The sequence below is a fragment of the Mustela lutreola genome, chromosome 1 (assembly GCF_030435805.1).
Source record: "Mustela lutreola isolate mMusLut2 chromosome 1, mMusLut2.pri, whole genome shotgun sequence".
NCBI lineage: Eukaryota > Metazoa > Chordata > Mammalia > Carnivora > Mustelidae > Mustela > Mustela lutreola.
The window spans coordinates 112,546,465-112,564,724 of NC_081290.1; the positions used below are offsets into that span (position 1 = coordinate 112,546,465).

Here is an 18,260-nt window from a genome sequence, read left to right on the forward strand (position 1 = left end):
TGATTTTGTCTCAATAAAAAATGTCAGGGAAAGCTAAAGGAATTCAGACATCAAGATACTTTCCTTTTTGTTTTTATTATTTGTATAAATATATTTATTTATTCATGAGAGACAGTGAGGGGTGGGGGGGGCAACGGTAGGGGGAGAAGCAGATTCCCCACAGAGCATGGAGCCTGTGCAAGGCTGCATCCCAGGACCCTGGGATCATGACCTGAGCCGAAGGCACTCAGGTGCCCCAAGGCATCATTTCTTAAATGATTTTATTTACTTATTTGAGAGAGTGCACGAGCAGTGGGAAGGGGCGGAAGGAGAGAGGGAAGCAGACTCCCCATTGAGCTGAGAGCCCAATGCTGGACTTGATCCCAAGACCTCAGTATCAGGTCCTGACCCATAGACAGACACTTAACTGACTGAGCCACGCACGTGCCCCTCCTTTTCGTCTTTAAATTAACACCATTTCTCTGCCCTTTTTTAGAGTAGTTTGGGTTTTTTCCTATCTCCTTTAAATGTATCCTTAATGAATACTAAATAATTTAAGCATGTTTACTGTATGTCAGGCACCGTATGTAATTTGTGTATTAACTCATTTGATCTTTACAAACCTTACGGAATGCATTTGGGGATTATCCCCATTTTATAAATAAGGACCCTGAGGCAAGGAAAAGATGAGGAACTTAACCACGAGAGACACAGAGGTGACAGAGTTCGATTTTGAACCCAGGCAGTCAGGTTCCAGAGCAGCCCTTCAGCTGCTTCTTAAAGGAGGATTTTCTGTTGTACACAGTGGGATTAATCAACAGCAAACATAACAACAGAATATGCAAATAGGACATCCTAACATTGCCCTGTAACTATTTTTATTACCTGTTAATAAATTCCCATTTCTTGATAAACACTTGAGTCAATTATTTCAAATGTGCCCCAAATTATTGAAAAGACTGCAGTTACTGAGTCACAAGGACAGACACGCTACTTTGTCTCACTGCAGTGCTGACAACAAGTTATGGTTTATGGGCAAAGCCTTTTATTGTTTCTGAACTACAACCTATTTTTCTCTCTTCTTGAATGTTTTATACATAGCTAAAAATAACTTCTAACTCAGAAAGACTTCTCCCATGTATAAATCAGATGGTTTGCTAAATGCGAGGGGTGGGAGGAAGCCACATCTCCGGGTGAAATCAACAAACAGCATTGAAATGACCCAAATAAGAACAGAATTCAGAGGCCAGACCAAAGTACTGACTCCTGATGAACCAAGATTAGCTTACAAATAAATAGCAGTGCAACAATACAATTAATTACTATTCCATGCAATAAATTTCTAACACAACAAGAGATTGTTTACTGCTTCTTGGGATTTCACATACATTTTATGTAAGGAGATTCGCTGTGAAATTACTTCAAATGGAAGAATGTCACTTTATCTGATGCTGTTGGGTTCTGGAGACACTGCATGAAAAGGATTTTTTTTTATATAAAAAGATACATTTATAAAGATTTGTATTGATTTCCCTTGCTGATTTAGACAGCCTCTTACATGATAAACAGAATTATTCACATGTATTGCAAGCACTTATCTGATTTGCCCCTTTCTCCCCTAGCACTTGACACCATGCCTCACATGTAGGTACTCAGTGTTTGTGGAACGAAATTGAAAAAAACAAGGTGCCTGCCTCTTTGTTTATGAAAAATTAAAGTTCTTGGGGAGCTGGATTTTAGGCTCAGATTTACCATGATCACCTAGATTCTGTGTTTACCAGATGAAGTCTGCAATAATTACTCAAACAACCTCTCTTACTTCTCCAGGGGACAAACAGGTATAATGGGGGTTAGAGAGGAATGCCACTTTCAAAGATCCCTTAGTTAAAACATGCTGTCCACATGACACTTTAGACTCAGAATTGTTACTGAGACATTGGGGGTCTCCGAGCATAATTCTAGAAGTCCCCTTTTATCTTATGATTTAAGTCCAGTGAGTCATTTGAAGGCCAAGCCAGCTCTGAAGGATTTCACCTTGGGCACTAGAGATTTGTGTTTTTAATCTCCAGTAGGACTTAGTTAGAAGAGATGTTTGAAATGGCCTCACTAAATATATTTAATATTATTTTTTTCCAGTGAGAGCAGCAACTTTATAGAGATCTAAAAATGTGTGTAACAGACTTGATCCCACTACATGTCTCGTTTCTATTCATATATTCACCAAATACTAACTAAGCACCTACTATATGCCAGTTTAAGGCCCCAAAGCTCAATGTTATATGATCAAAAAATTGATCAAAATTTGTGGAGCTTAAATTCTGGTGGAGGAGACAACTGCTAAGTGAAGTAAGTATAGACTATCTGAGATGGTGAGCAGTGCCATGCCAAAAATACAGAAAAGAGGGTGAGAGATTATGGGCATAAGCAGAGAGAGATGTTGCAGTTATAAAGGTAAATCAGGTAATGACTCACTAAGAAGGTGACAACTCAAGACCTGAAGAAGAGAAAGGAGAAAATCATGCAGATACCTGGGGAAGAGAGAGATGATTTCAGGCAGGTTTCCCAGCAGACTCAATATCCACCAGGCAAGGGCTGCACTGATGTGTGTAAAGACCACCAAAGGTGGCAGCATGCTAAAGAGATGAGAGAAGAGAAAGGGAACAAGGTGATCTCAAGAGAGGTCAGGGTTCCTGGCGATGCTGGGCCTGGTGGGTCCTTATAAGGACTCAGTTTTGGAACAAAGCAAGATAGGGAGCCTTCAGAGAGCTAGAGATGAGATGTGACATGATCCGACTTAGAGTCTGAAGATCACTCTGCTGTGTTGAGAATAAACCGTTGATGGCCAAGGAGAAAAGCAAAGATAAGATAGAAAGTTGCCGCCATAATCTAGGAGGGAAAAGATGGTGGTTTGAACCAGGAGAGGGTGGGTGGTGAAGGAACAGGAAATTGGTCAAATCCTAACATGCTGCTCTGACTTCCAGTGGGCAAAGAGAGAGGTAGAGAGGAGTCAAGGTCAAGTCTGTTTTTGTCTAAGTAACTGGGAGCATAGAGTTGGCATTAACTAAGATGGACAACGCTGTGGGAGGAGCAGGTCTGGAAGTGCAGTGCAGGAGGTCGGTCTTAGACCCCCCAGTGGAGCTGAAAGAAGGCAGTTGGATATATGAGTCTGGAGTTCAGGGGCGGGTCTAGACTGAAGATAAATTTAGTGTGAAAGACCTCTGCATGAGACTGGATGAGCTCACCAAGGAAGTGAATACAGATAGAAAACAGAAAAAAACAAAAGATGCAGGGACAGCCTCCACAGGGGAACAGACTTCTGCCCCGGGAAGCTATGGGAGATGGAGTGAAATAAAACAAAATCCAGGTGCCCTGACCAAGAAAGCAGGTGAGGAGGAGGGAGAAACCAGTGGGGTTCAACCTGTGGCTGAGTCCTGTAACTTAAGTACTAACGCCTCACCAGTACATTTCACAAAATGGAAGGGATTGGTGACTTCGGAAAGAGCAGGACAGGTGGAAAGCTGGAGGTGATTGTGCTTTAGGATAGATTCAGCAGAGATGAAGAGGACAGGAAATGGAGGGAATAGCAACAAGTACTCCAAAGCCTTTTAAGGTTAGCAAAGAAATTTGGAGGTGACTGCAGGAAGAAATGAGTGGGGAGGGTTTTAAGTTGTGAAAAATACTTGTATGTCTGTATGCTGATGGAAATAATTCCATGTAGAGGGAATATTAATGATTTAAGAGACAGAGAGGAGCCTTGCCCTTGACCAGGCATGAGGGAGTGGGGTGCAGAATATAAATGAGAGGTGGCAAGTGGGAACATGGAAAGCTGACCAGTAACCAGAGAGAGGGTGAAGAATAAGGGTGGGGAGGGGGATAGTGGGAGTTCTGGAAGATGTCTCGTGATTGTCACTTTTTTCAGTGGAGGAAAAATCGTGGTCATCAGCTGAAAGTGAGGATAGAGAGGGAGGTAGTGTTTAAGGAGAGAGGAGAAGGTGTGAAATAGCTGTCTAGAAGGATAGGGCCATGAACAGATGATGAAAATATAGTACAATTTTTTGGCAGAATTAAGGGCCCATTTGCGTTCTGTTATCATGAATTTAAGATGAGTCTACTCGATATGGCTGTGCCCAGCCACGTTCTGCTGCAAATCTCTGAAGGTGGTGTCGGGTAAGAGTGGCCAAGTGAGTGCCTTAGGGAAGGAGAGGGATGGGGGAGCTGAGAATGTGAGACAAGGGATTGTTGAGAAGATGGCCATGGCCATTGAAAAGTGGTGAATAGAGAAGAGGGAACGTGAGAGGGGTGGGAGAGAAGATTGGGAAGTTTAGTAGATTTATGGGTCCTGGTGAGAGTTAGTCACAACAGAGGTCCTAGACAGGGTAAACCAGAAAAACAGGGAAGGGAAGAAAGTGGTGATAACTGAACTTGGGTTTCAGAGGGGTTGCAATTAATGATAAGGACAAGAGCTAGACAGGAGATTGTCTAACTTCGATGTGCATATAAATTCCTGAATTTCTTGTTGAGATGCTTATTTTGATTCAGTAAGTCTAAGTGGGCAGACCTGAGATTCTGCATTCCTATCAGGCTTCCAGATTACATAGATGCTTCTTGTCCAGGAATCTCATTTAAGAGTGGTACTCCTCAACCCTATCAGTAAGTCACAGCTCCTTGAGGAGTTTAAAAAATACAGAAACTAGACCAGTCTTGACTGGTGAATCAGGGTTTCTGTGGGTTACATTTAATTTCTCTGGATTGGACATAGAATTGATATATTATGAATCTCCAAATTATTCTACAGTGAGGCCATGATTGAAAGTCTTTGGCCTTTGAGTGTGAATTTCTTAGAGACCAAGATCATAGCAGGAAGGAGGGCCATGTCATTGAGAGGCCAAAATGTTGAAAGTGTCATGTTTGTGGTTATTAAAATCATTAGAAATTATGACAGGAAATGGGCTGGATTAAGTGACTATGAGTCCAGAGGTCTGTAGATGACTACAAAAAAAAAAAAAAAAAAAAAGAAAGAAAGAAAGAGAGAAAGAGAGAAAGTGGGTGACATAATATGATGGCATGAGATTCAAGGCAAAGCTGTTTGGAGAGAATGGTCTAGAATAGATAGGCCAGAACAAGGAAGACACTTACAGACCTCCCCCCACCGCCAGGATGAGTATATGTTGGATTTGGGAAATCAAACATCCACCACTTGAGAGAACTCCAGAAAAAAACATAGCAGCATCATGAAGGGCTAGATTTTAGTTAAAGAAAAATGAAGAAAACAATCTAAAAAGAGTTTCAAGTTTGGGACTATTTTGCTGCTGCATTCCAAAGCAGCATGGAAGGCTGCAAAGACTTCTGCAGGGTGGGAGATGGGGAGGCACAGAGCAGTATGGGGATCCTAGTGAAGGCAGTGAGTGATGACCTGAGCTTCTTGTGGATATGTGGTCTCAAAGCAGGACATCGCGGCAGCTGGGAGTACTGGCATGAAGCGAACAGGGGGTAGGGGACTTACCAGAAGCTGGCGGAGCCCACGGCTCACCTCTCCATTCCTATGGCTATTTCTAAGCAGCAGTGAACCCTCTGTTTCTCTAAACAAAAGCATTACGAATGAGTCTGGTATGAAAACAGCAAAACTGAGCTTCTCTGGTTAATCTCAGAGTTGGGGAGGAGGGCCATGTCCCCCACAGAACCGTGGGGGTCTCCACAGTACTTTTGGGGTTCTTCAGGGGCACTCAGAACTCAGGTCATAATCATTGCTCCAGCACTGGCAAGAGATTCAAGAGAAATGCAGAAGGCTATTTGAAAGTAAAGATGGTTTACCCAATAATCATAGAGGTCTTTTTAGATCTTGTCAATTGTGGTGATTCCTTTGATAGCTCAGTTGGTAGAGCGGAGGATTGTAGATCTTGTCAATTGTGTATATTGCTCATTTTCTTCCATGTAATAAGCTTTCAAATAAACAAGTTGTTTGCAGTATCCCTTAGGATCTCTTTATGTCACTTATGATCAGGATTATATCACTATTATTAACTGATGTGATTTAAATAGAAGAAACCATAGTTTTCAACAGTCACAGGTTAGGTTGGATTCTCCAGAAGCAAACTATGAGGCCAAGATTTGAATGCAAGAGGTTTTTTATGGAAACATTCCTAGGAGAGAGAACTTTCTAGGTGGGTGGAGCATGCTGGACAGAAAATTAGAAGCCCAGTAGGTGTGGACATGCAGGTGACACCTCATGGAGATAGCTTCATCCTCATCCCGCAGGGGAAGTCTGGAGAATAGCAATTCAGATTCTGACCCCAACTAGACACAAAGCATATTTCCATACCCATGAGACAATGGCTAAGGCACAGGTTGTGAGGCAGGGGAGTTGTGAACCCTTAGGCATTACAAGACAGAGTCCAGGAGTCTGAGACCCATCTTTCAAAGAGTAGGAATTGTGGATCCTTGAAAGAAAAGTACTATGAGGGGTGCCTGGGTGTCTCAGTGGGTTAAAGCCTCTGCCTTCGGCTCTGGTCATGATCCCCGGGTCCTGGGATCTCCTGGGATCGAGCCCCGCGTCAGGCCCTCCGCTCGGCGAGGAGCCTGCTTCCCCGTCTCTGTCTGCCAGCCTCTCTGCCTGCTTGTGATCTCTGTCTGTCAAATAAATAAATAAAATCTTTAAAAAAAAAAGTACTATGAGCACACACATACGCACACACTCAGTGGATCCAAGACCAACTCAGAGAAGCCCAACAGTGCCTTCTATAAGTAGAAAGCTTTCTTTAGAATGGCATAGATATGCTATATAAAGATTAGATTTAAAAGATTAATGTCTGCTTTCAATCATTATCAATGATAATTAATTATAATTGTCCATTATTGTCAACATTTCATAGCAGTATGGATTTTGCTACCTTCTCTTTTGTGTTTCTAATGAGATCATACTACTATACACATATGGCCAAATTTCTTAAAATTATTGTTTATTGATTTATTTTTATTTAACTACATAAAATAGCAATCTTAAATCTTAAGTTCAAATGAATACATTAGTTTTTGTTTTTTCCCAGAGTATGTGGAATTAATATATTTTAAGTTTAAAAAGAAACTAAAAAAGAAAGATATTTTCTTCCATATTAAAATATTTTATAATTTCATTGATTTTCAATGCCATGTCATGTTATTTTCTTTTTCTTTTAATTTAATTTAATTTTTTTTCAGTGTTCCAAAATTTAGATTTTGAGACAATCCAAGTCAAGAGGGTATGACTCTCTGATCAAATATATCCAAGCATGGACCTGACTTAAAGTGCTGTCTGTATTTGGAAACAAAAATGCATGTTTTCAAGCTCTGCTGTTTTAAATGGAATCCACTCTGTTTCTCACTACCGTAGTGTAAATACCAAGAACCTTTCTCCATTTTTTTTTATTATTATTATGTTATGTTAGTCACCATTTCGTACATCATTAGTTTTTGATGTAGTATTTCATGATTCATTAGTTGCATATAACACCGAGGGCTCATCACAAGTGCCCTCCTTAATACCCATCACCAGGCTCACCCATCCCCCCACCCCCTCCCCTCTAAAACCCTCAGTTTGTTTCCTCGAGTCCACAATATCTCATGGTTCTTCCCCCCCACATCGAGTTCTCCCCTTTATTTTTCCCTTCCTTCTCCTAATGCCCTCCATACTATTCTTTATGTTCCACAAATAAGTGAAACCATATGATAATTGACCTTCTCTGCTTGATTTATTTCACTGAGCATAATCTCCTCCAGTCCCATCCATGTTGAAGCAAAATTTGGGTATTCATCCTTTCTGATGCTTGAGTAATATTCCATTGTGTATATGGATCACATCTTCTTTATCCATTCATCTGGTGAAGGGCATCTTGGCGCTTTCCACAGTTTGGCTATTGTGGACATTGCTGCTATGAACATTAGGGAGCATATGACCCTTCCTTTCACTACATCTGTATCTTTGCGGTAAATACCCAGGTGTGCAATTGCTGCATCATAGGGGAGCTCTATTTTTAATTTTTTGAAGAAACAACACACTTTTCCAAAGCGGCTGCACCAACTTGCATTCCCACCAATAGTGTAAGAGGGTTCCCCTTTCTCCACAACCTCTCCAACACTTGTTGTTTCTTGCCTTGTTAATTTTTGCCATCCAAGATCAAAAAGAGGTGGTTCCGTGGTGTAATGGTGAGCATTCTGGACTCTGAATTCGACATCTAAAAGAACTTCTCAAACTCAACTCTCAAAAACAGATAATCAAGTCTAAAAATGGACAGAAGACATGAACAGACACTTCTCAAAACTTCTTTAGTTTTAGCCATATTCAAATGGCTCACAGACACATGAAAAAATGTTCACCATCATTAGCCATCAGGGAAATTCAAATTGAAACTACATTTAATACCACCTTATACCAGTTAGAATGCAAAAATTGATGAGGCTAGAAATGTTTCGCCATTTCAAAATTTATATCACTACAAACAGTTGCCCTTAACTACATCCTCATAGGTTTATTTCAGGATTGTTGCTGGTTTTTGATTCCCCCTTTAAATTGTGGCTTCTCGTCTAAGGATTAGAGAAGTATTATTTTAGAGTGCTGTACCACATCAAACCCACTGACAGATTTAGAGATTAATTTCCAGACCTCTTGTGGTGCCAGCAAAACTCCTTAAGATTTTGAAAATGGCAACATTGTTGACTCTCTACTGCTAAAGATTACTTGTATCCATTATCCCATCACTGCAAAAGAAAAGTTTAAGTGTGGCAAATATAAACGTTCTGCTTTATGGAAAAACCTGTGCATAGAAAAAAAAAAAAAAAGAGGAAGAAGAAGAATCAATTTATAGAACAAGAAATCCTTTATCCTCCATTAGGACAGCTTATACAGCTGTATCTCCTTCCTTTCAATCCATAAGGATAACATTGCTGTTGCTAAATGTTATTTGCATGAAAAAATAGTTCAGTATTTTTGAACAGTCACATATTAGGTCAGGCTCCCCAGAAGCAAACCAAGCCTAGTGATCCACAAAAAGAGAACTTTGAGAATAATGTATATGCTCTTTGGATTATATTGAAAGTTGATACAAAACCTTTTTTCCTCCAAGTATTTTGGCTTGAAAGCATCTCCAAATATGTGTTTGCTACATTTTAACATAAATGCGTTTTGAGGGAAATTTAATCCATATGTTTCAGCAAGGTTTCATGTAAATCATCCAAATGTTGGTTTATTAGAGCTACATGATGTCTAAGATGCCTTTTGAGCTTTTTTAATAGTCTTTACATTCTTTTGTGAAAAGCCGTGAGTAAGTTGCCAAGAGTAAACAAATCAAATAGCAAAGAGCTTTGAGTTCAGTTTGAAATGCTTAGCCTATTATTTTTGATTGGGTTCTGAACTTGGCAGTGCGCATTCCCTGTTCCGGCCCTCAGGGCTAAGTGAAAACAATTTGAATGCTGTATTTCCCAATCGGTTAATTGACATTTGAGAATTAATGGAGTACAGACAGAATTGTGTTTGGCAGGTGAGTGATACTTTACGTGACCTCAGAAAGTTACTTCCTCTGGTTTGCAGAAGCTCTGAGCATGGAGAAATGTTACACAAATTATGAAGCGCGTGTAAGGACAGACAGCCGTTGAGGGATCCATACTGGGGATTTCTCTATTTCTCTTTGCATCTTTAGGTGGAATGGTTGAAAAATGAAGACATAATTGATCCCGTTGAAGATCGGAATTTTTATATTACTATTGATCACAACCTCATCATAAAGCAGGCCCGTCTCTCAGATACTGCAAACTACACCTGTGTGGCCAAAAACATCGTTGCTAAGAGGAAAAGCACGACAGCAACTGTCATAGTCTATGGTGAGTGAGCTGTCCAAGTCTCAATCTAGTTCACGTCAAACTATCGTTTCCCGTTTTAATTTAAAATCTCCAGGAGAGTCCCTTGGCAACCCCCATGGCTACTCTCTCCCAGCTTCGGGCTCCGACAGTGAGACTTACCTGCTTCCCTGACACTCATAGAAAGACTAGGCTTGGAAATTCCTAACCCTTGTCAGTGAGCTTATGGGGAAGATGAAGGAAAGCTACCTGGGCACTGACACCAGAGCCAGCAGATGTCCCTGCCTCTCTAAGACTCTCTGTACCCCAGACCCCCCAGAGCTAGAGTTGGGAGATGGAGATGCTTGAGTCATCCTGCTCATCCATCTGGGGCTCAGTCAAGTAAAGGAGCTGACCTGTTCCCCCAAACACATCAGATCAACGTTGACTTCCTGGAACTTGCCTCACTCACTCCCTCTAGGGTCCTTAGAGTGAAGGCAAAAACTGCTATGTCCGTGGCCCTCATCCTAACCACGAGGCGAGGTTTAACAGAATGATTTCTTCCGGAAGCTTTCCTTCCACACGCTGCTCCTTTCTAGTCCAGCTCATCTCTGATGGGGCCTCTCCTTTCTCCAGAAATACTCAACAGTTCCGCTCCCAATTTTGCTCTAGCGTGTGATGCTTTTATTTCTCTACACTTTTTAGCACTCACTTGTCTTCCAGGCATTCTATGGGTGGTTTCATTTCCCTAGCTGTGCAGTAAGCTCCATTCTAGATGGAGAGACCACTCTATGCATTTCTCACAGCATTGGACATACAGAAGGTCCTCATATGCTTGATGATTTATTGTATCAAAGGTCACCTAACAACCCTGGGAAGGGTTTTGAGGGTATGCCACCTCTTACATGAGAGGCCTATGTCACACCACCCTCTTAGGGAAGCTTCTCATGGCTGCATTAGTGTTAAATGATATTCCAGGGGCCTTCGGATGTGGGTGACTGTGAAGGAAGGGCAGCTATTGGCAAGTATCTGGCTCATGGTACTTACTGCTGATAGATGGATGTCTCCATTCTGTAAGGGGTTATAAGAAACAGGAGCCACTGTGATGTTCCAAAGGCTAAATATGGTGACGCTTTAAATCTCTCGTTTTCATTACAAGACAGATACAGACTATTTTTTAATCTTCTGAGTACTCTGAAGCTGAATTTCCTCGTCAAGATAATGGCTGTTAAATTATAAGCTGTTGCCTCTCTTCAGTCACAATGAAATGATTCCTCTTTTTGTCTTTTTCTAAACTGGCTGAAGGACTTGATTAACAATTTGAAGGGCAAAAGAGAAACGGAGCGCATCACAGCACATAGTAATCATAGATAACTAATGAAGACAGACTCTCTGTGTATGCATTATATAGATGTTTAATATATATGCAAATCTCTCTTCCTATGTATAGCATGCTTTCAATATCTATAAATACAAGCTGAACATTGTTGTTAGAAAGAATCAAACACAAGGAACTTGAACATTTTGAGTTCAAAAAATAGCATTGGACTAAGGGTCAGGAGACTTGTGCTCTCAGACTAGCTCTCCCTCTAACTGACCCTAAGTGGATCACTTGTCCCGGGTGCTAGGAGCCTGTGTCTCCTTCTCTGTAGAATGGGAGAATAAGTCTGGGATTTTCACATTCCTTTTTTTTTTCTCTAGAAGTTTATGATTATTCATTTCTCATTAAAATCCTTACCGGGGGGGGGGGGGTTGGGAACCTACCAGAGCATTACTATAACCCCAAATATTGGCCTGCCAGTATGCTAGTAAGCAATTTACACTGACAATTCCATGACATCTGGTTTTGTAAAGCTGAGCAGGTTAAGTTGCTTTCTGGAACACTGACTGAAACTCAACCTATCAACCATCTGTTTGTCCTTCTCATGGCCCCATAAAGGAAGTCATCCCAGGCTCATAGATGAGGCTCACCAGAATTCCACAGCAAAACATATACATCTAATGAGTACTTCATTTTTGAGTCTGCTGTGTGTATTTATTTTTGTTAGTATCATGTTTAGATTGAAAATGCATGTCTGTTATAGAAAATTTGGGAAACACAGAAATGGTCAAAGAAGAAAAGGTCCATAACCCTGTCATCTTGTCATTCAGAAACAACTTTCAAAAAGATTGATATGCATACTACTGGTATGTTCTATGGATAGATAAGATTTTAAAATAAGGGGTATAAATATATTTTTTACTTAAAACATAATGTTGAAATACTTATATATTATTAAATAGACTTCTCTAGAACCATTTTTAATGGCTGCCTAGGTGTCAGTCACATGAACAGGCATCTACTTTACCATTTTCCTATTGTTGAACATTACAGTTGTTTACAGTTATTTACCTTTATATAGAAAATAACTGTGATGAAAAAGCACTCTTGTCTGAGACTGTATGTACAACACATTTATGATGATTTCCCATTGCATAGGCTTCTAGAAGAGGAGATGCTGGGTGTATGATGTACACCTGTATGGTGTACCCCAATGTCCGCCCCCTTCTTTATGATCAGGAGGTAGACACTCATCCTCATTGTATCTATTTTTAACTACCAGCAAATAACTTTTTGTTAGCAAATGCTTAATTACAATAATTGAATCTCAACTCACATTATATAAGTACTAAAATATATCAAAGTATTTTCTAGAGGGAGATCTCCAGAGGTGTATAGTGAACATAGCATTAGAATGTAGGTTTTACAGTCATACCTATATTGAACTCTCCATGAAACACTGTAAGAAGCCTTTGCAAACAGCATGGATGTCCATTTCAATTACATAAGCTAAATGCCAATTCAATCAAATAGCTACTCAATTAGTTTAAAATCTAACAATATTAAGGCTATTTTTTAACCAGGTTCACTGGATTATTGAAACTGACTAAAAGTCCTTAAAAGGTTGTAATGTTTACATATGCTAAAAAACAAACTAATCAATCATCTGCTATTAAGAAAGAGCTACATGATTTTTTTCAGTTCTCATACTTCAGATCCACCTTCAGCCTTGGCATAAGGATAGAAACATTTATTATTTGAGATAAGCTGTCAAAAATAATTTTTGAAGCTTGAATAGGTAAGGGGAATATATATTTTTAAGAACACTAGCCAAGGAAAATAGAACACAGTTCTATTTGCTTTTCTGAGTAGGTGAGTAAATTTGGGTAATCCATTTTATTTTTCTCTATGCTTAGTTTCTTCTGCTCTTTGATAATACTTTGAATGAAATGATGGCCCGGGTCCCTTTTAGCTTTGAATTTTTAAATTTTTTTTATGGTCACTTAGCAGATGAGTTTTTGTTTATGTGTTGTATGTGGTTTGTGTGTCTGTGTGTGCATGAACACACATGTAATTGACATTTTGTATTTACCTCCTTCCAGTCAATGGTGGCTGGTCCACCTGGACAGAGTGGTCTGTGTGTAATAGCCGCTGTGGACGAGGATATCAGAAGCGCACAAGGACCTGCACCAACCCAGCACCACTCAATGGTGGTGCCTTCTGTGAGGGGCAGAGTGTGCAGAAAATAGCCTGTACCACCTTATGCCCAGGTAAATAAACCAGTGTTCTCATTCCAAATGCGTCTTCCCATTCCAGGAATACAAAAACCTGTATTCTTGACCTGAATGTGTGATAAACATTATTCATATCCATCATACCAGTAAATGCTTACATTGTTGAGAAATCAAATCTTTTTCCCCCAAACTGTACTTAACTTTATTACCCAAACATGCAAAATAGAATAAAACAAGAGATTAAACATTTAGGGAAATAATCCCTCTCTATTACTCAATGAAACTGCTGGAGCCAAGATTATAGATTTTGTAATTCAAGGGATTTGGGCAGCACTGAAAGCCACACATTTTAGGAATAACAACCCTTGATCTTTAGACAGCCATGGACATTATTGGGATTAAAATTTAGAAAATGTTTTAGACTGAAATATTTGATATTTGGTGTCCGTTTCTGGGCAAGGGCAAATAAAATATTAGGAATGAATTAAAAGGAAAGCAAAGCTTTGTGACACACGAGCTAATGGATTTTGAAAATACAATGCAGTCAGCTCTTTATTGTCTGTACATGTTGGTCACCTGTTTTTGTGAGTTATTTGCAGTGGCACCTATGGCGAGATTGCATCCCTCTGCCGCCGAGCATCTTTTTGTCCTGTCTCATATTGTCACCAGCTCTTACCCTAGGCAAATTGAAGATGCAATTTGCCAAACTCAAAACCAACTAAAATGCTTAATTATATGATATATTAAAAAGTTTAACTAATGACTTTGAAATAATCTATAAATTTTGCACACTCCATTGAGCTAGCTGTTATGATATCAATTTCATTTTTTATTTATTTGTATTTTGTTTTTCTGTGATTTCATTATTTAGAAACAGTGTCCTTACTTCCTGTTATTTAGTCTATATTTTGTTTTATCCATCCTCTAATAAATAGTTTATCAGATATGGGTTGTACGAATGAGCTGGAAAGAAAAATATAATCTATATTTTATATTCCCAAGTGTCCATTTTCAAATATCCAAACAGTATCCCATACTGAAGCATTTGAGAGATTTTATTTGTGTAACAAATTTTGACACTTAGCTAGGTTTAGAATTTCAATATTTTACCTTATACTCTCCTATATTTTATATAGGTATTGACTTCCACAATTAAAATTGCATTGAACATTCTGACTTGAAATAAAAGTGTGTGTGTGTGTGTGTGTGTGTGTGGGCGCACACGCGCACTTTAGGATGATCGAAGTCAAAGCAAATGTCTTTTCTCCAAATAGCTGGGAGTTGCTTAAATAGCCAACTCTGGATCATTGAAATATTAATGCTTTCATAATTTTTTCATATGAGTATGTTTATATCTCCATACACATTATACATAATATATTTACACAATAATTTGAATATGAAATCATACAGATTTCCTAAACTATGTAGACCACTAAAATTGATATAATTTCTATGAATATGTAAGTGTAAGATGTTATATATATTAGATGTTCAATAAATGATGTTTGGCATTGTTTTATATCTAGGTAATCATAATTATTTATATTATTTCAGGAAAATTTTTAAATTTAACTACTCTTTAATATTCTTGTATTAATTATGTAAGAATTTTTTAAAAAGACATTATAAGTGTGACTTTAGTGAAATTTAGTGTACTTTTTTCAACTTAGAATTTAAGTTGTGTGTTTTTAAGATAGAAATATATCAGCTCAGTATCACTGAGATTACTAACAAGCCAGCAACAAAAATTAAGGAGAAAGTTAGTCAATTCTAAATAACTAAATCACAGCAAAAGAATTAGGAATGCATGTAAATATTATTTGTAAAAAAAAAAAAGAAATTTCTATATTATCAAATAATGGAATAGAATTACCAAATCATATATGGAAAATAATAGTCATTTCAACAAAACATTGAAGAAGGTCTCAACAGAATCAAGCTGCCTGGATAAAAAAATAAAATGAAAAGAGTATTTAAGACAAGGATGGATGATAGGTAGATAGTTAGATAATAGATGATGGATGGATGGATCAGATAGATAGATACATAGATACATAAATGATAGATATGGATGGATGGATGGATGGATAAATAAATGGATATATAGAGGAATAATTAGATAAGGATAGGTGGATGCATGGAAAGTTGGGTCAGTGAGTAGATAAATAGACTTCTTCCCCATTGTACCAACCTCTTCTCCATATTGCCACACAGGTTTACCTGCACTGCTCACATGACACTATGCATAAAGAAACCTTGGCTCCGGAAAGAGGTCCCCTAATTTTCAATGCAAAATCCAAAAGCTTCCCTTTTAAGAGAAAAAAGGGGTACCATCATGATCTACTTTTATGTACCTCCTGGTCCTCATCAGCTCCTGGTGACAACACTGGTTTCTGTGCCTTCCTTTTAGCAATTCCTTGCCTTGGTCAATAAAGATACAGTCACATCCTCAGGAAGAAAATTTCATAGAACCCTGATGATGTATATCTCCCATGCTCACTTCCCAGCAGCAGACATGAATGCAGTCCTCCTTGATGGGGCATTTTCTTCGGTTTTCTGTTTTGTTTTATTTGTACATGAGCCCTACTCCCTTCTCCCCACAAGTAGCTGCTTCTCCATCTGACATTCTGCTGTTTTTTGTGTGTGTGCGTGGCAGTGGATGGCAGGTGGACTTCATGGAGCAAGTGGTCTACTTGTGGGACTGAGTGCACGCACTGGCGCAGGAGGGAGTGCACGGCGCCCGCCCCCAAGAACGGAGGCAAGGACTGTGATGGCCTCGTCTTGCAATCCAAGAACTGCACTGATGGGCTTTGCATGCAGAGTAAGTCAATTTGAGTAAACAAAGGACACATGCGAGGCCTGAGGTTTAACCATTTGGATTTCTTGGAAATATTAGAAATTAAGAATTCCAAACAGGGGGGAAAATGCAGTAATATGCCAGAATACTAGCTCTGTGTTAGAATGGAAAGAACTAATCTCCCAGGAACCGGAATGAATAATAACTGTCCAGTTAACAAATGACATACACACTATTGAGTTCTCATGAGCAAAGAGTGATTCAGTCACATCCATGGGGAACTGTCACTCTTTCCAGACCAGGGAACCATTCCTTAGTTTTATTTGAATGCATAAAAAGGGCACCCCAAACTCCTCGGAGTAGAATCACATGACTTTGATAAAGTAAGCTATTTATTCCTAATTCATGGCCATTACTGAACCAATGTCCATGAATGTAAAATACAGATAAAGCCCAGGAAATGGTTCTGCAGATAGATTTACCAATTTACAGTGAATACTTAGTGGGAGCATCTCTGTAAGTCCTTAAAAATGCTAGGCTTATGTTAGTGTTTGTTAAAAGGAAATAATGTTAATAAAACAAAAATTTTAAAAATGGGTATAGAAGATTGACTAAGGAATATAATGAGTAAGGAGGCTAAATAGTCCCCATTTTTCAAGACCTCGTTTCTCAGCTTTTCTTAATAAGACCGTAGTTTGATTTCCATACTTGCAAACTCTTACCCCTTTCATTGAGTTGTCCTTGGATATACAAATTTTACCATCTTACATGACCACGAATTAAGATGGTAAGAATTGTTCTGATATCACACCTATGGAGATGTGTCTTTGGACACATCAGACTGTCTTTGGATCTTAAATAAGAGTTTCCAGATGTTGACATTCATTATACCATATTGTGAATTCTTTGCAAAACAGAAGCAACCACATATATTTGTGTAGAAGTATTTGTAGTTATCATTTAAGAATAAAGTATTCCACTTTCACCACTTTTATGAAATTGTTTACCTTCCACTGCCTATACACACAAGGACCTTGAAAAAGAACCCCTTACTTAAAATACAAATAAGTAATTACATTGCTGACACAGAATAGAAATCCAACAGGCTTCTTATTTTTCTGTCCACAGTATGTTGCATTCTTTGAGACCTGGCGACTGCTGAGTGTAAAGCACAGCTTCTGGTTATGATTTTCAGACTGCTACTGTGTATCTCACCAAGTTTGTATTAGAAATGCAAGAATGAAAAGAATACAGCTGTTTTCCTAACCATTAATCCAGAGATACAGGGTTTGTTCCTCTAGGCCTGAGTTTGAGTTGAGGATTAAAATAAAAACATAGCACAACCAAGTTATTCCTTATTTTAACATTTTTTATAATTTAATATTCTTCCTTTAGTGAAGAACAAATTGATTCATATGATCAAAAAGTAGCAATATTTGAAGTCTCTCTTTCACTCTCTCTCTCTCTCTCTCCCCTTGTTCCTCATCTCTCTTCCTTTCTCTCTCTCTCAATACTGTATTTCAACTTTGGATGATTTAACACCTATCACTTCTATTGTGCATATTTTAAAATTCCCAAAGCAACCTATTTATCAAGAAATACAATCCGGCAAAATGGAACTTTGGGTCTTTAATTGGTTACACAAAATGACATTTACTAAATTATGGTATTTGTCAAATAAAACATGACATATTCAAATTAAGACTTTCATGACATAGCATCCCCTTGGCATCTAGCTTGTTTCTTATGGCACTAATAGAATTTTTTTTTAACGTACAGATATTTGTCAGTAATGGTGGCATGAAGTGGTTGTATAAATCAGGAAGGAAAACAAGGCTACAAGAGAGTATTTTGTTGTTTCCTTTTGTTTATTTATTTTTTATCAAGTCTCTTGTTAGGTTGATACATTTGAGTGTTTGGATTAAAATAGTCAGTTAAAAAGCTATTTCCTTTTACAATTCTGATTTGCTGTAGTATCAGCCCTCCTAAGTCAATAAACTCTTTCATCTCCCCTCCTATTTCTACTCTAGGGCAACAGAAAATTGTAGTCTGTACTATTGATTTCCTCAGTGATAAAAACCACAGAGATAGTGCTGCACTGTGTAATGATAGTATTTTACAG

At 38.7% G+C, this 18,260-nt stretch overlaps 1 protein-coding gene across 2 annotated transcripts in view; it reads left to right on the forward strand.

The window, feature by feature from the left end:
• The window catches only part of UNC5C (unc-5 netrin receptor C), a 369,403-nt gene that overhangs the window by 288,351 nt on the left and 62,792 nt on the right, over positions 1-18,260 (forward strand). For both annotated transcript variants that reach the window (XM_059172547.1, XM_059172551.1), the window contains exons 5-7: positions 9,648-9,828; positions 13,207-13,374; positions 15,998-16,162. In XM_059172547.1, coding sequence (XP_059028530.1) covers positions 9,648-9,828; positions 13,207-13,374; positions 15,998-16,162 — 514 coding nt within the window. The remainder of the gene's footprint in view (positions 1-9,647; positions 9,829-13,206; positions 13,375-15,997; positions 16,163-18,260) is intronic.